Source organism: Gorilla gorilla, chromosome 5 (assembly GCF_029281585.2).
Source record: "Gorilla gorilla gorilla isolate KB3781 chromosome 5, NHGRI_mGorGor1-v2.1_pri, whole genome shotgun sequence".
Lineage (NCBI taxonomy): Eukaryota > Metazoa > Chordata > Mammalia > Primates > Hominidae > Gorilla > Gorilla gorilla.
In genome coordinates this window covers 107,254,451-107,273,102 of record NC_073229.2, presented here as the reverse complement: position 1 = coordinate 107,273,102, position 18,652 = coordinate 107,254,451, and the positions used below count along the sequence as shown (strand labels likewise).

General features: G+C 35.4%; 1 protein-coding gene across 20 annotated transcripts in view; it reads right to left on the bottom strand.

Moving 5' to 3' along the window:
• Positions 1-18,652, bottom strand: part of DOP1A (DOP1 leucine zipper like protein A) — a 101,332-nt gene that overhangs the window by 35,905 nt on the left and 46,775 nt on the right. For 9 of the 20 annotated variants that reach the window (XM_055391476.1, XM_055391469.1, XM_055391475.1 and 6 more), the window contains 10 exons: positions 13,726-13,825; positions 12,856-12,965; positions 11,923-12,031; positions 10,664-10,784; positions 9,735-9,854; positions 7,893-8,007; positions 6,980-7,213; positions 3,211-3,832; positions 2,321-2,595; positions 386-538 (listed from right to left, as the gene is read on the bottom strand). In XM_055391476.1, coding sequence (XP_055247451.1) covers positions 386-538; positions 2,321-2,595; positions 3,211-3,832; positions 6,980-7,213; positions 7,893-8,007; positions 9,735-9,854; positions 10,664-10,784; positions 11,923-12,031; positions 12,856-12,965; positions 13,726-13,825 — 1,959 coding nt within the window. Of the gene's footprint in view, positions 1-385; positions 539-2,320; positions 2,596-3,210; positions 3,833-6,979; positions 7,214-7,516; positions 7,547-7,892; positions 8,008-9,734; positions 9,855-10,663; positions 10,785-11,922; positions 12,032-12,855; positions 12,966-13,725; positions 13,826-18,652 lie in introns of all 20 variants that reach the window. The other 11 variants (XM_055391465.1, XM_019029522.3, XM_004044336.4 and 8 more) reach the window with 2 other exon arrangements.

Genomic DNA, 18,652 nt, shown 5'->3' with positions numbered 1-18,652 from the left:
ATTATTTCATTTCATATATATTAGTTAATAAATCCATAAGTTCCATAACTGAGGCCTCTGGTTCCTCTTTAAATGACCCAAGAACTGAGACCACCAATACTAAACATCAGTTCCCATAACTGTGTCTTGAACAAAGAAATAAACCCAGCATTTTATTTTTGTTTTAATTTTTCATATTACTGATGCTTTTGTAAAGAACTTTCCTCTAGAAATAATTGAATACATTTATTTTAAAGATATTAAGATCACTGTGAACAAAGCTATTTTCTCTTACTCCGATGTTAACTGCAATAATTTCCCTAAAGTTTTCTTACTTTTCAGTATGTGTGTGTGTGTGTGTGTGTGGCAGAGGGGGTGGTGTGCACAAGATAAGAAGAGGATTTACCTTATCTTTATGGGTTAACTGCTGACTTATAACATCCTCACAGATGCTAGAAGAAGGAACTAAGTTATGTAATTGATAAAATAGTTCCACACTCTTCTGGTGATGCTGAGGTGTCCCATCTCCCAACTGGTCCCACAATGTTAAAGCTACATGCTATAAAAAAGATGTAAAAGTGACAGTCACAATACCATACATGAAAATTTAACAAATATTTCCTATTAGGTACAAATGAATGCCTGCTCTCTGTCAGACCTGAAAGGCTTTTAATATTCTATTCCATGGGGATGAGGTTACTAAGGCAGTCTTCCATGTACCTACTTTCTGATCACCCAAGCCCTTGGAACCTTTTATGATAGTCCTTTAATGATATTTGTTTTCAGACATCAGGCGTTGTCTGAACATGGTGGCTCATGGCTGTAATCCCAGCATCTTGGGAGGCCAAGGCAGGCAGATCACCTGAGGTCAGGAGTTTGAGACCAGCCTGGCCAACGTGGCGAAACCTTGTCTCTACTAAAAATACAAAAAGTTAGCCAGGCATGGTGGCATGCACCGTAATCCCAGCTACTCGGGAGGCTGAGACACGAGAATTGCTTGAACCCAAAAAGCGCAAGTTGCAGTGAGCAGAGATTGCGCCACAGAACGAGACTCCATCTCGAAAAAAAAAAAAAAATCAGACATGTAAATGTTTTCTGCAGGGCCCAGATAAGATCCCATTTCATTATTTAGTGGTGTTTAGTAAAGTGATGCTAGAATAAACTATCCTTAATAAGATACAAATCCCACATTGAATGCAATTTAATATTTATGGTTGTATATTACAGAGTGAAAAATAATTCATAGTTGAAATATCCAAACTACTTAAAACCTATACAATAGATAATAGGTATTTCAGAGCTACATATGTTAACATAGCACTTGATCTGTAACAGCATTAATAATAATGCAATGAGTAATAATAATAATGCAATAATCTTCAGGATTCACTACCACAATATTATAGAATCCAACTCTAATCTAGCAGGAGGAAATATCTGAAGGGTCACAATGACTTGAAATCAGATTTTTTAACTTTTTTTAAATGTACAGTCTACCTGCTTAAGATGTATAAAATCCAAATCTACTTGATGTTCGATATAGAGAATAATATTATACCAGTGTGGTAGAAATCAAAGACTGAGTTTTCTGAATTTTTTTCTGAGTGACTTTATACGCCACAGATGATAATGAGACAATACGAAGAGTCAGAAAAAGTTTTCATGAGAGTTTTGGAGTGCTGAGGTTTTACTGTATGAAAAGCAAAAGTGTTGCTCACACCTGTAATCTCAGCACTTTGGGAGGCTGAGGCGGGCAGATTACCGAGGTCGGGAGTTTGAGACCAGCCTGGCCAACATGGTGAAAACCTGTCTCTACTAAAAATACAAAAATTAGCCGGGCGTGGTGGCACACGCCTGTAATCCCAGCTACTCGGGAGGCTGAGGCAGGAGAACTGCTTGAGACCAGGAGGCAGAAGTTGCAGTGAGCCGAGATCATGCCACTGCACTCCAGCCTGTCCGACAGCAAGACCGTCTCAAAAAAAAAAAAAAGAAAAGCAAAAGTGTTACAACCACTTAATCTGAAAGTAAGTTCTACTGCTTTCCTCTTTCTAGCTGAAATTATTTCCTACATGGCTTCAGTGCCCTAATACTTCTCTTTCTTTATCCTAATATTCCTACTCCTTTATCCTTATCTTTCTCCCCTGCTCACAAAATTGGGAATAAGATGGGGAGAGCAGTATGTATATCAGCTGTGGCATCATTTTCTACATGGTATGGCATATTAAGAGGTGTTTAAATGAAGCTTTATTAACATTTAAAAAATAATTCTTAAAGCAAACTAGGTCAAGTATCATACATGGCTGTAATCATCATAGTCATGTATGCATTTCTTAGAATTTACCTTGAAAAATTCAGTCTTCTCAGCTATGTACCTCAGATTGCCCTGAGTGAGGGGAGGTCTAATAACCACAGCTACTCTTCCCTGGTTTGGACTTAAGGGTTGTGCAGGCTCTACACTGTTGATGTTTTCCCCAGTGACCATGGCCACAGACTGTGTCAGTCCCACCAGGTCCATAACTAGTGAAATAGCAACACTCTGAACACTGAAATCACTTGCTTGGCTGCAAGCATTCATCAGAGTCTGGAGCCACTGTGGAGGCTGCACATGCTCACAGTCTGAAACAAAAGATGGTAGCAATCAGAGTTCATTATACTAAACATTTCACACACACTCTAAGTTAATTTCAAAAAACAAAGCCACCAAATACTTTTAAGGCCTTGATCTGTTAACAAAACCATGGTTTCTCACCTAGTCTAGAGCTTTAATAAAGTAGCAACAAGAATTTCTTATACTTTTTTCAATATATATTTTTCTTATGCCAAGTCATACAATCTATTTTTCTGTCCCGAAAAACAGTATATTGATCAATAAGCATTATGTAGTATTCACTGCACTTTGTGTGTATATATAAAAATCAAAACAAAGGTAAATACATATGTTACTGGTCATAACAAAGAAAACCAGCAGATTTACTGCTACTTTTCTCCAGAGATTTCCTTTTCAGCTCCTACTTATCTGCATGCAAACTGTGAAAGACATCAAAATCACAAAATCTTCCAATATATCAGTCTCCCCATAGTGACAGTATTTCATTTAAAAAAAAACCTTGCAAATTAAAACATTAAAAAAAGTAACTGGCTAAAAAAACCCCAGTTTTGAGTGCCTCTTTTAAAAAGAAAAAACATACTACAGACAATACTGAAATATAAGCAAAACTGAGATGACCTTACCAGTCTCCAATTTTTCAGAACGTAACTCTGATGTATGGTTCCCCTCAGCAATGTAAACTGGGAAACTTGAGCACTCTAGGAAGAGCTGACAGGCAGCAAGGAAGGCAGACAGGTATTCTTTAGAAGTTTTTTGTTTACTTATGTTTTTCTCTTTTACATCTCCTTGTGAATTTCTGTCCCATTTTGAAGTCTCTCCTTGTTCTCGACCAAGATCCCCTTGATGTTCTGTAGCCAAAGACTGAGAAAAAGAGTTATTCTGAATGATGTAGAGGTTGATAAGTCTGGTAAGAAACTGTTGGACATACTCCAAGCAGCACTGCATTGCAGTCTTTTGGGCTGTCTTCCCACTTCGGGTTGCTGTCCCCTGAGTGACTACGGAAGGGGTCTGGATGATGGTTTCTTCAGATCCCACAGTGGATGCTGTTTCTGTCTCAGAGGATGTGCTACCAATTGGGATGGCAGCTGCCCCCTGGCCCTCACTCAGTTCTCTGTCAATATCATCAGTTCGGTCTGCTTGATATTGTATAAACTCAGTGAATCCACTCTCTGATGATCGACTACTTGGTGGATTTTCTCCATCTTCAAACACTTCAGTAGGATTTTCATGAGAAACTGATGATACCTGTTAGAGATTTTTAAGAAAGCAAAAGGCTAAGTAGCAAAGTGTACATATTAGGAATTAGAAATGACCACTTTTGAGATGTTTTAGACTATTCACAACTTAATCTGCCCATTCTGTTGACTCTTAAAGCAGCCCCACACCGATTTATTCATTCACCAAGTATTTACTATGCACACACAGCATACATAAGGTTAGATTCTTGAGGACAAAAATACATATATACAAGTCTCTAGGATCTATATCCTTGTTTTCAAATGACTATTTCATCTACTTCATGAAATCACTTTCCTAATGTCTAAACAATGCCAAGAATGAGATATGTAAGGTTAAAAAATGACATTTTAATAACTACAAATAAAATCTAATAGGTCATCTGTTCAGGGCCACATGAATGTGAAATCTTTATTGAAATGTGTATAGTACTAATTAAATCTTTGCTATTAATCTTACATTCTTTCAGTGAATAGTTACCGAACTCCTATCATGTGCCAGACACTGTATTAGGTAGTAGAAATAAAAGGAATATTTTATAATCTAGAGGGGAAGATGAGAGAATTACAATAAACAAACAAATGAACCATTCCTGGAGTAGAACTGGAGTATATTAGGCTTTTACTCCCTACAATAGGATAGAGTAAGTATAAATATCAAGCATATTTTCTGGCTTAGTTTAAGTAAAAGTTATATGTAAGAATTCCTTGGGTGACTGAGTCAGAATATAATAGCATCATGAACTAAAGCCCTGTTGCCCAAAGCTGGGCTTCACGCAATGTTCCTTGCCTCAGTGAATGACACTTTTCCTTGAGTCAGGAAGACAGAAACCTAGGGGTCATTCTTGGTACCTTTGTCACCCCTCCTCCCCTTCCCCACTTTCATATCAGTAGAGGGGTTAAGGGTGCAGGCCTTGAGTCAACTAGGGCTCTGCCATTCACTAGTTATGTGATACCTGGCAAGTTATTTAACTTCTCCAAACCACCGTTTCCTAATGTGTATAATTGAGAGACAGTAATTCCTACATTTTACAATTGCTATGAGGATTACATAACGGTATATATAAAGCACATGGCAAAATACCTAGCACTTAGTAAACACTCATTAAGTGCTAGTGATCATTACCCTTATCAATCTATTACTAAGTCTATTTTTCCTCCTAAATATATTGCTAATCCATCCATTTCTATCTTTACTCCTCGTATCTTGTTGGCACAAGTTATCACCACCTCTCACCTGCGCTACTATAGGTCTTCCCACATCTGTTTTTGTTTCTCCTCTACATTTCATACTGCAGCCAGAGTAACTTTTCTAATATACAAATGTAATTATGCCATTTGCCTTTTCCCCTTCAGGGCCTTCCTGGTGCTCCTAAACAACAAAAGCCCTCGAACAGCTCAAGGCCCTCTAAGACCTGGCCTCTGCCTATCTTACAGCTGCATCTCTTGTCTGCTTGGTGCTCGTCTCTGCCTAAGAGCCTTTGCAAAATCATAGCTGAGAAAATTATGACAGTGAAAGATATCAAACCTAACTGACCTCATCTTCTATCCTCTCCACTGTCCTTGTTCATTCCTGGGTATAGGCTGAACTAGCCTTGGGAAGGAATTTAGTTTATAGTTTAAAGCTAAACTGTTCTTGTAAAACAAATGAAAGGCCACCAGCCACCAGGTTAGAATGAGAAGGACTGGAATTCTAAATATTACCAGCCATTATTCCAGAGGTCATAAGATTTGCAACTTCCCCAATTACTCTTGTAGGTAACGTCACTATGTGAACCTAAGATCACCCTTTTGATATGTCTTTTCGGGTTTTTGCATTTCTAACAAATGAGTGGTCCCACCTGGACCTGCCAACCAGTTCTATGTTCCCCACCCAGGAACTGACTCAGCATAGAAAAGCAGCTTCTACTCCCTATGATTTCATCCCCGAGCCAACCAATCAGCACTCCCAATTCACTGGCCCCCTACCCACCAAATTATCCTTAAAAACTCTGATCCCTAAGTTTTCGGTGAGACTGATTTGGGCAATAATAAAACTGCAGTCTCCTACACAGCTGGCTGTCCATAAATTACTGTTTCTCCATTGCAATTCCTCTGACTTGATAATTTGGCTCTGTCTAGGCAGCAGGCAAGGTGAACTCACTGGGCTGTTATACTTCTTCCTCTGTCAGGTGCTCTCTTTTTATCTCCCTCACCACACCAATTCCTCTAGGGCTTCACTCAAACACATCTTCCTCAAGAAAGCATTCTTTAGCCCCAGCGTAGGTCAGGTCACCCCATTTTCCATATTCCTACCACTTGATTATTTTCCTTTGTACACTTATCACAACTGTAATTAAATGTGCACTTACTTGTATAATATCTTTCTTCCAATTAGAAAGAAAGGATAGAGAAGGGCAGAGACTATGTTTAGCTCACCACTGGATAGCCAGCAACTAGCATAGTGATAGCAGCAGGAGACAGACAAATCCTAGGCAGCCAGGGACGGGTCCCCGGTGAAACCCCACCTTCAAGCCAAAGACAGTTGAAAGCCTAGCTACAAGTCCTGGATAAATCCACAGACCAGATTGAGAACCTCTCCTCCTATTTGGCATGCTTTCCTCTGATTGATCTCCACTCTTCACCTATTTTACATATACCTACCCTTCCCTAATTGGTTATTTATACTGTTGTGGCTCACCTTTGAGTGGTGCCTTTGTTTTAGCCTCTTTTGTATACTCACAAACCAATCAGCACGAAGATGTGCTGTAAGTGTAAAATGCACACTTGATCTTGAAGACAGTACAAAAAATCATGTAAGCTACCTCACTTATTTATATGACATCAATTTTATATAGATTACATTGAAATAATATATTGGCTACAATTGTCTAAATAAACTAGAATTAAAATTAACTTTACCTGCTTTTTACTTTAATGTGGGTACTAGAAAATTGAATTACATATGCCATTCACATGATACTTCTACTGGAAAGTACTGATAAAGTTAATTAAACTGCCCTATAACCAAAAGCCCACAAGCCTACTAACACTGCATTTGGATCTAGGAAAGACTCACTATTATTTAAATGCTTATGTATAAGTGATTTTACTAAGTAACTGTTCTGCTTTGAAGAAATGTGAACAGTCTAATACCAAAAATAATAGTTAAAATTACCTTTTTGTCTTCCCACTCTTTGACTGAATTGTTCTGCCCACTTGGAAACTGCAAAACACCTCCAGTGCTAGCAGATAACAGTGGAGGCTGAACCTTGCTAAGGATCTTTGAGCAGAGTCTGAGAGAATCTGTGAGTTCAGATAAGTGCAATGTCTGGAGATGGCTTGTCAAGGCAGAAATCATTCTGAGCAGCAACTGGGGCAAGTGTTCTGTCTGGATTTCAATGTAAGTCTCCTGAAAATAAAAGTGAAATTAAAAAAGTTTAAACAATGTGGAACCCAAAAGTTACATTTTTTAATCTATATAAATAGGCAATCATTTTACTCATCCATAATGTTTTATATGCATCATGCTCTTAATTAACACTGTATATTTTATTACTGATGCCTTATAAAATTTCTATTCCCAAATTCTCAATTTAAATACTTCAAAGCATATATTATAAAATAACCCCAGTTTTATCTGCTACATTACTAAATTATAATATAACAAAAGTAAATAGAATCATTTAAAAACAAAACAGGCTGAATGTCATACCTGACACAGCACCCTCATACTTCTAGTAGGCTTCAAAATGAGAAAGCAAAGAAGTGAGGAGAGAAAACAGAAGGGAAAAGATTTCCAAAAGTCTTCATTTAATAGAAATAATATTAATATAAATGCAGCATTAGACCACTATACACTAAACAGTTAAGATTTTATAACATGCAATTATGAAGTTTACTCCATGTATTTTTTATATGTATATGTCAAAGGACAAACACTTGAAAGATCTTATGAAAAAAGCTTACCAAAGAGGAAAAAATCAATTTAATTTTAAAGATGAAGTGTATCTGAAGGCTTGCCTACAACACGAAATATTTGAACTACGTTATTCGATTTCCTTGATATTTTCTTACCAAGGTGGTCTTACCAAAGAAACTATGTCCAACAAAAAATCCACCAGTAAGCAGAAATTGGTCAGCTGTAATTCAGATGAGTCATTACTATCTCCAGGTCCAATCTGAAGTCTCGCATGCAGTGTCCTCCTAAAAGGACAAAATTCACTTTATTAAGTATACTGTCAAGTGATGTGAATACCTGTGACAGCATCATCATCCTTCTAATGAAGTCCAAGTCAATATTGGGTCACACACAGTAATGTTTTTGTGATGACATATTTTATTTCCCCCAGGCCACTGTACCTCTTCATGGAAAATTCTCAAAGCAAGATTCCTAGGCTGAACCTCTCCCTGTTAACTCCCATCCTGTACTTCGAAGTGTTCTGAATGGATCTCACTTTCTGGGACTTATTTCCCATTGCTTCCTGTATAGATAACACCTCCTAGTTAACACTGATTAATTGCTACTTGATTTCTAACCTTGGGTCTTAAAATAGGCTCATTTGTCCTTCTGTACTACTGTCCTCCCCAATCTCATTTTCCCATGATCAGAATGCATCTGTCCTTCAAAGTCTGAGATCAAATGTTACCTCCTCCAGGAAGCCTCTTCTGATCCAAGTAGTAGAGATCATTCCTCCAACAAACATTCACATTAAATCATAGAAATCCTATATGACCATACATTGCCCTCCACTCTGAAGACACAAAGTAAGAATATAATATAGTCCCTGACCAACAAGAATATAAGCATGTAGACAAATAAAAGCAACAATGTGACAGTGTTGGAGGCATTGATTCTAATAGCCTATTTGAGGGAAGGACGGAAAGGTGGGTAACCTCTACATAGCATTTTAGCAGATAGGCAAGGGGAAAGAGTATTTCAGAAGGAATAGCACAAGTGAAGCCTTAGCAGCATGAAAGTTAAAATGCTGCTAACTTTCAGGGAATAGTCCAGGTTGGCTGAAGAAGTGTGGATGTGTGCATTTGTGAACGTAGAAGGTAAAAACCCAGGGTAGGGCCAGGCGGCAAAAAGATACGATTCCTACATTTTAATCTATTAAGACATTTGTAATTTTTAATACTAGGAATATACACGTGCATGTCTTATTTGTTCCCACTATAAGATCTTTGAAGACAGGGACTGTCTATCTGCCTAGCATGATGCTTTTTAACTGGGTGCTCAACCTCTGCTGAATAAGCTAGGAACTTTCTAAACCACTAAAGAGATTAATGTGTAGGAGCAACAATTAACATTTTTTATTAAAAGACTTCTAATGCTGAAATCATACATAATTACATTTTGACTACATGCTCCTGGGCCTTGAGTGGTTAATCTGGTTGAGAGGATCTGGTCTAGAAGCCAGACAGAGATTGCACTCAGATTCACTAGTATCCTAGGGTTTTCAGACCATATTTTTTGCTTTATTTGCTAAGGGGTAGAAGGCTTTTATCACTTCCCAGTGACAGCATGGATTAGTTCTAATGGCTTTAAAAACACAAGTCAGGCCAAAAAGTTTTTTGTTAATCAAAGTGGAAATCCTTTTGGAAAAGTGTGCTGAGGCAGCAGCCAAAAATTTGCTATCTTTTCTACAACAACAAAAAAACTGGATTACTATAGACTGAAGACGGAAAATTTTTAATCTACTCTGGTGTATGAATAACTGATCTCTAAACTCCCTTCCAATTCTAAGATTATATGATCAATGATTTTATATCCTATGTGACAAGGTAGAGTCAGATTATGGATAGTAAGTAACAGTTATTATTAGTAACAGAATGTATAAAAGAACATTCATTAAATGTAACAACTTAAAAAAAACCCAAAGGTTAGCTTTAGATGTTATGAAATTAAAAGGAATGAAAGTTTAACATACCTACAACATTCTTCAAACCAACGTGCAACATAATCCCACATATAATAAGGTTCGAAGGAATTAAAGAGAAGGTTAGCAGTTTTAATCAGCTCTGCTGTTTTCTTATTTTCTCTTAATTTACTGAAAAAAGAGAAAAGAAAACAAAAACTAAAAAATATTAACATTTGTTTTTTCAAATTTAAATTTGAGTGCAGTGCCAGTACATATTCCTAGGTAGTTGCTAGAAAATGTGCTAGTAAGATTGCAACAAATAATTTTTATCTACTGCCACTCTCCTATCATTTTATGGGCAGTTATTTTTTCAAATTTGAATTTTTGTCAAATATCATGATCAGAAATGAGACTTGCATCGTTTCTGCATAATAAAAAAGACAAAAGAACAAGAATTTCTTTTTGAACTATTTAGTGTGTGGGACTGTAAATTTGGCAAAATTCTTTTATTTCCCTTGGCACATACAAACTGAGTAGTGATTTGATTTTCACAGCCTTGATTGTGAAGAATTTTGTCTGCTTCCCTGTGCTATTCAGGATTTTCTTAAGAAAGGTTTACCTTGACCAGTTTCAATCAAATTATTATTCTTAGTTTGAAAAACAACAACAACAAAACCAACTAGTGCTGTTAATAGCCATTATTACTGAAATTGCATCAGGGAAAAATAACTTTGTTATTTCAAGTGGCAACCCTTTAGCCTATTACCTATTTTCTCCTCCTGTCTTTTGTAACAATTAAAACAATTGTCTTTATATAGTGAGGCACTGTCAATACAACTAGTATGTCAGTATTAAATCAGCTTTACTAGTATTAAATCAGCTTTACTTATTAGAACACAAACTTCATAGAGTAGGATCCCAAGTTATTACACTTCAAGGTTATATTAAGTGAATACATATTATGTCTTCATGTCACATTTAATTTTTTGATAATCCACCTGCTTAACTGAGCATGATCCTTGCTGAAGGGTGGTTCAGTTTGAAGATCCAACTCTGCTTTGCATTGAGAATATAATGTTCTAAACACTTCAATCAGGACATCTTCTAGAATTACAGGTCCTAAAATTAATATTCAAATTAAAGACAGTAATTAATCAGCATGAGCAAATCATGCTTATCTGAAAATTGGCCCAATTAAACAATGTTTTAAAAACAAGTATTTTTAAAATAGTATTTCTTCAGAAGCTAAGCTAAATTCACACTTCTTTGAGAAGGTAATATAAGATATTACATAACTGAACAAATATTTAAAGTGCAGGTTGACACAATAGAAATTACAGAATCAGACAAATTGGTTTTGCCAGTTAATAGTTCTGTTACATTAGACAAGTTATTTAACTTCTTTGAGCTTTAGTTTCCTCATCCAGAATGAGGATAATACCAAAATTTACAGGACGGTTAAGGGTTAGAAAAAATATTTGTAAGATGGGTAGCATAGTTTCTAGAATATAATAAGTGTTCAACAAATGCTACTTGTAATTACTGCTATTAATTTAAATAATACTAAAATGCATAAGGCTAAATTTTCTTGCTATTACAGATTTCCTTAAAAAAATTCCTGAGCTTCATCTGTTATCATAACAGCTAAAACACCTCTCAAGACCATTTATATAATTCAAGTTATTCTTATATTTTAAATTTTTCATGTTTAAAAAATGGTGAGAAGACACCTGCTAAAACATCTGTATATAATTTGAAGAAATTACATACTTTATTATTTCATTTTATTGCTGTAAATATTTATGTTTTTTACTAATTTCTGTCTCAAGTGCCATAATATATAAGAAATATACAATGGATAAAGAGAAAACATGCAAAATAAAGGGAATGTGGAGAAGAAAGCTGAGGGATATAACTCAAATATTTTCCTCAAGTCCTTGGATTCTGTGAACTATAAATTGCTCATGATGGATAAATGTTTTAATTTCAGTAATACAATCAGGATTAAGAGAAGCTTGGATAGCATCTTTAAAGTGATTCTTCTGCTACATACATACCACAAGACAGATACATAATAACGTATCAGCTGGATGAATACCTGTATCTTAACTTTGTAGAGTGAACTTTAAGAAATTGTTGAGAACTTATATTTAAAGTCCACCTCAAAATATAACAATTTCCCTGATGACTCTTTTTATTTTCTTATTAACACAAAAGTACCACACATGACCTTATGCCCTAGGACAGTATACATTACCTAGCTCAGGTTTGTCCAGTAAACTGATTAAAATGCGAAAAGGCTTTAGATCCTGCATTAGAGTGTTCTCTTCTCCAAATCCATTCACTTGTAAGATTCCCACCATTGCCTTTAAAAAAGGAAAGTACACTGGTCATTTAAGTAAACATATCCAAATATTTTTTCCTTAAGAAAAAGTATTTTTAAATGCAACCATATATAACGGAGACTTATACCCACTATTGCTTTTCTGAAGGCTTTTCACCAACCTTGGCCTTCTTACTCTGCTAGGAAAAAAATATTATTTATCTATCTTGAGAAAAAAAGTGTCTAAATTTTCTTTAGACATAGTGGAATATCAAAGAAAATTTAGAAAAATATATTCATGAGCTGAGTGTTTTCCCTACAGATGAATTTCTATTTAAGATCATTCTTCTCCGAACTATGCCACATTATCATGGCAGTGTCTGCTATTAGGCAATTATTTTCCCATTAGTGACTTAACAACTATATTTTTATAACCTCACTCATTTAAAAATGCTTCAGATACCATGTATTTTCTTCTGTTTATTTCAAATATCTTAAATAAATATAATTGAATTAAAAATAATACGAAATAAACTTCTCCAGAGCTTCACAGGAAATAGCACAGGTCCTGACTCATTTTTGGAAAAGCTCCAACTTCCATTGAGCAGACAGGTGAGAAGCTACAACTATGTTTTAATAATGAAAACAACAAAGTAAGAGAAAAAAAGTCTTTTGTCTTACATGGTAGTCTAACATATGATTATCATTTTACAGGAATTTTCTTGTTATAAAAATTCTTGGGAAGTTTGTAAGTCTTGTCTCCACCCCTTCAACTGTGAATTCAATTAAGGCAAGACCTCGTCTTACACTTTTTCACTACCTCTAGTGGTCAGTAAGTAACCAAAGAATAATAAAAGTATTCATTACCTGGACTAATAATTCTTTTGAAAAGGTAGTGAAGTAGTAAGTGGCATGTTCTTCAGGATTACTGTGTCTTGTGCTTCTGGGTCCTATGATAGCACCGTTGTTATCAAAACCTCCATGGAAACAAATCACAAAATTACTTAAAATGGAATTCTCAAAACTGTTGTTCACTAAATACCAAAACAGCAAAATCTCAGAACAGCACTAAACACTTACCAATTAGTAGCCCATTCAATGTCAGCAAGAGAGATCATTTTAGATAGTTTAATACAGGGAAACCAATTCAATACATAAGTATCATAGTATTCTTCCAGAATTATCCTTTTTATTTTTTGGCCAATTTTACTAACAGTGAAATAACTGAATACTCAGAACATCCACAATAAGTTATATTATGTCCCCTCACTCTAGGCAGTAAAGAGTTGTGAAGACAGACAAAACACACAAAAAGCATGGACGACCAAAGTGTACATATGTATTACTGCCTGAGTGGGACACTGTATGATGTGTAAGACAATGGTACTAGTCCTGATTCCTTTGATGAATTCAAAGTTTTGGACAGTATTTTGATTATTAGCTCATCCTTCTTTGCCTACTAACTTTTATACAACCGTCTCAATTTGTAAGGGGAATAACATCTTGTTAAGGACAAGGGAACATGACTTTATGAATTCAAATAGACTCTTCAGCTATAAAGCTGCTGAAATGTCTTCATACAATACACAACTAATACTGTTTATATTTTTATTGTCCATTTACACAAGAGATTTTAGTTTTTAAATTCAGGACATACATACAACTTGGTAATACTTATACATGACAAATCTCCCTCCATTTTTTCCCCAATCATGACCGTAGACATCAAATACCTACCAAGAAGCCATGCATAAAGTCTTCGATTCAGAGACATATCCCTCCTTAGCACTACATGAAGGGCTGCTGACAAGATCCTGATCATATCCGGTCGAGTGGCCTGAAAGAGTTAGGAATATGGTTGTACTTAGCAATATACAATATATATTATCTTTTTTCTCTTTAAAAAATGCCCTGAAATATGCTTAGAATATTAGGGTGTATGGAGTACTTTCATGGATTATTTCAAACACAGGAATTATTACTTCCATTTTACAGATTAGGAAACAGGAAGAAAGTTAGGTAACATGGCTATTTAGCTGCATAACTGAAACTGTAACTTAATTATTTTAACTTCCAGTTTAAAGTTCTTTGTCTATATAATAAAAGCAAATTCTGACATAAAACAAATAAAATGAAGCAAGATGGGACAGGCACAAGAAAATAATATGCCATTAGTCTTTCACATTTATAATGTTGTCAACTGACTATAAACTCCTGAGAAGGTTACTATCTTCATCCACTCTTTATTCTTTTTAAAAATTTTTATCTTGTAGTATTTTAAACATATCAAAAAATACAGAAAACAAAATAATAAACCGTTTTCTACCAATCATCCAGCTTTAACAATCTTAATTTTTCTCTCATTTTGTTCCATTTCTTTCTAAGAGAAATAATTTTTTTCTTTTTTCCCAATATCCTTAATTCAACGTTTAAAAAAATGATTAAAGGAGATCTGGGTTTTAGCTAAAAGAGGTAAATTTATAAATATCAAAATAGAAGAAAAGCAACTAACTTGCTATTAATTTTAAGAATACTGCCAGATAATCACTTTACAATATAATCTTGGAATCTGAGAATTAGATGATAATGTGGAAACTGACTAGTTTAACAACCACTCTATAAGTAAAGAATCTAAACCTCGCAGGTTCTTGAGGTTTTGGCTAAGTGCTTAGCCAAATTCAAATGCCTGGTTAGTGCCCCAGCTAGATGGAGAACTCACTTCTCCTTAATCACAGACCAGTGAACTTTGTCCTATATCATGCTTCTTGATAGAATTAGAAAGGATTTACCCAGCTCATTTGTGTTAAAGGAACCTTAGAGAAATAACTGAGATGATACAGAACACAGATCACCAACAATTGACGAATTAGGTTCACTCCTTTGAACACAAATGCCTTCTATTGATCTGTACAATTCTGAAAGTATGGTTCAAGACCTCTAGGTATCTCTAAGACTTTTTCAGGGGGTGCACAAAGTAAAAACCAGCTATTCATATTCATAACAAATAAAACTATGCATATTCATAACAATACAAAGATGTTATTGGGCTATTTGTTCTGTTGACATATGCCCTGATCATGCAATAGTGGATAAAACTGCTGGCACCTTAGCATGAAAAGAGGCAGCATAGCAGCTGTACCTACTACACTTGTAATCATTATATTTTTACTGCCATGTACTTGTAGTAAAATTAAAAAATAAGTATCAACCTTTGAGTGCATGTCTTTTAATATTCTGTATAATAGAATGAAAGATTCACTTAAAGTATTTCTGATGTGGCCGGGCACCGTGACTCACACCTGTAATCCCAGCACTTTGGGAGGCCAAGGCAGGCGGATCACAAGGTCAGGAGATCTAGACCATCCTGGCTAACATGGTGAAACCCCATCTCTACTAAAATTACAAAAAATTAGCTGGGCATGGTGGTTGGCACCTGTAGTCCCAGCTACTCAGGAGGTTGAGGCAGGAGAATCACTCGAACCCTGGAGGCAGAGGTTGCAGTGAGCTAAGATAGCACCACTGCACTCCAGCCTAGGTGACAGAGAAAGACTCTGTCTCAAAATAACATAACATAACATAACATAACATAACATAACATAACATAACATAAAATAAAATAAAAAAGTACTAAAATTACTTCTGATGTATACTGAAGTATGATAGTTGTCTTAAGGAAAAGCAATTGTATAACTGAGTTGTGAGCTTAACTACCAGCTTTCTCAAAGAATGCCATTTTTACCCGAAGAATTACTAATATGAATTATGATTATTCAGGCCTGGACATTTTGTAGTCATTTTCTCAAAGTGAGCCTGACATTGAAAGGAAAATAACATTAATCGTGACAAATAATAAAAGTTGGGCTTCTAGGAGAAAAGTAGAATTATGGAAAACTTGCATTTAGACTGAAACTGTATTTTTTGGGTTTTTTTTAAGATGGAGTCTCACTCTGTCGCCCAGGCTGGAGTGCAGTGTTGCAATCTCGGCTCACTGCAACCTCTGCCTCCCAGGTTCAAGCGATTCTCCTGCCTCAGCCTTCAGAGTAGCTGGGGTTACAGGCATGTGCCACCATGCCGAGCTAATTTTTGTATTTTTATTAGAGCATAGGGTTTCACCATGTTGGCCAGGCTGGTCTTGAACTCCTGACCTCAAGTGATCTGCTTGCCTAGGCCTCCCAAAGTGCTGGAATTACAGGTGTGAGCCACCGCATCTGGCTGAAATTGTATTGTTTTGATTTGAATTGGTTGAAAGCTTCTCAATACTGGGCTTAAAAGTTTCTCCCAATATCTAAAAATCTTTACTGATGAGATCAGTGGCAATAGTAATAAACATGATTGGTATTGTACAATAAAATGTGAAAACATTTGGAAAATCTGCATAATTCAGTAAACCAGTATTTCCTTAATATCCAATCATGAAGTTACAAAAGCACATATGACTGAAAGAGCCACTGAAAGTACAAGATAGACCAGTGGATTTTAATGGAATAGAATATGAAAAGTTCATTGATGTGGTTTAAGACTTAATATTGTAACTAATTTTTAAAATCGACAGCTTCGAAGTTTTGGTATAATATCAAAGAATATGTAATTTTAACGGAAAATGCTACTGAAATACTCCTCGATTTTCCAACTACATATCAATGTGAGATCAGATTTTCTTCATATACTTTAACCAAAAGAACAAATCACAATAGACGATCTAACCAATACAAGCAAAAGATTTTTGAGGACCTTCTGTACTTTTAAAGAGTGTAATGGGGTTCTACAACTAAAACATTTGAGAACTTCTGATCTATCCAACATAAGATATGAAGATTATATTGTCACAAAATCTTTAAAAGTACAAATGTCTCCCCATCTTATTTTGGGAGAAAAACTACTTAAGAAAGCAGGAAGTAGAAGATGTTAGTCAAAGGATAAAAAATTTCAGATGGGAAAAATAAGTTCAAAAAGATCTACAGTACAACACGGTAACTATAGTTGTTAGCAATGTATTGTATTCTCTTTTTCTTTTTTTTTGAGACAGTCTTGCTCTGTCGCCAGGCTGGAGTGCAGTGGCACGATCACTTGCTCACTGCAAGCTCCGCCTCCCGGGTTCACGCCATTCTCCTGCCTCAGCCTCCCGAGTAGCTGGGACTACAGGCGCCTGCCACCATGCCCTGCTAATTTTTTTTGTATTTTTAGTAGAGATGGGGTTTCACCGTGTTAGCCAGGATAGTCTCGATCTCCTGACCTCGTAATCCGCTTGCCTTGGCCTCCCAAAGTGCTGGGATTACAGGCGTGAGCCACCACACCCGGCCACAATGTATTGTACTCTTAAAAACTGCTCAGAGTATATTTTAAGTGTTCTCACTGTAAAAATTAATTGTGTGAGGTAATGAATGTTAATTAGCTCCATTTACAGATTCCAGAATGTATACATATTTCAAACATCATGTTGTACAGGATCAATATATACAATTCATGTCCATTAAAAAATAAATTTAAAAAAGAAGTTGCTTCTTGATTACAATTGATATCACCATCTATTTCTAATATGAAAAAAAGTCTATTATAATCTCAAAGGTGTAAGTACTACAGATTTGGGTGAGCTTTCCAGGAAACAAGTTAAAGAAGTGTAGCAGTCCATCCCACTGTTGAAGTTCCTAACAACAATCATCCTTTTGGGATATGGTAATGAAGGCACTGTTAAGTCACAATTATAATACAATCCATACTTGGATTGTATTCTATTATATGTAAGACATAGAAAGAGGGAAAGTGGAACACTAAGGTACCTACGTCATAATCCTTATTCAGTTTGGTACAGTAATAGGGAGAAGTATATTAGAGTTTGGTAGCATAGTGGGGAGAAAAGTATTAGAATTATAACATTATTAGAATTGGGTGTATACTTTTAAAAAACACATTCAACGAAGCTATTGTTTCCATAATACATATTATAGAATATAAGAATCTAGAACATTTTGGCTGGCAGGAATACAGAAAAGGCAGAGTAAGAAAGTACAGGCTGAGAAAAGCTTAGGAAACGCTGATATATTAAGATTACAAATTAAGTTATTCTTGAGTCTACTATGACTTAATTCCTCAGATCTTGTTGAGACATCTGTCAATTGAGGGCCTAATGATGTTGAATGTTTGGAAGGTAAGAAAGCAATGGGAAAAATTCAAGAGGAAAGTCAATAAATTTTTTGGATAAAGATCCAGACAGTACATAATTTAGACTTTCAGATCACATACATTGCTTTGGCATATTCTTCTTTGTTTTCTAAGTGTTTAAAAAAACATAAGTCTTTCTTAACTTATGAGCTGCTGTTTGGCCATCCCTATAATAGAGCATTGGTAAATTTAGATTATGCTGAGATGACTCAACAGTTGTTTTTGTGAAAAGCCAGGGGGCAGAATAAAGTCCCTTGGTTGAAGGAAGAAAGTCTCAAAATAGAAACAGAGTGGTTTATGTTCCAATTAGTCAAAGTATAGACAAGGAAGAGTAGAATTATTTAGTTATTAATATTTCAATATCAAATTAAATAAGTAAAAGAAAAATGTTAATAAAATAATGAATAAAAAATTGGCCAGTCATAATGCAAATTCACTACAGTTATCTATTAATCACAGTTCTTATGAAAACCTCAAATAATAGTCCTTTTTAGGAATAAATTTA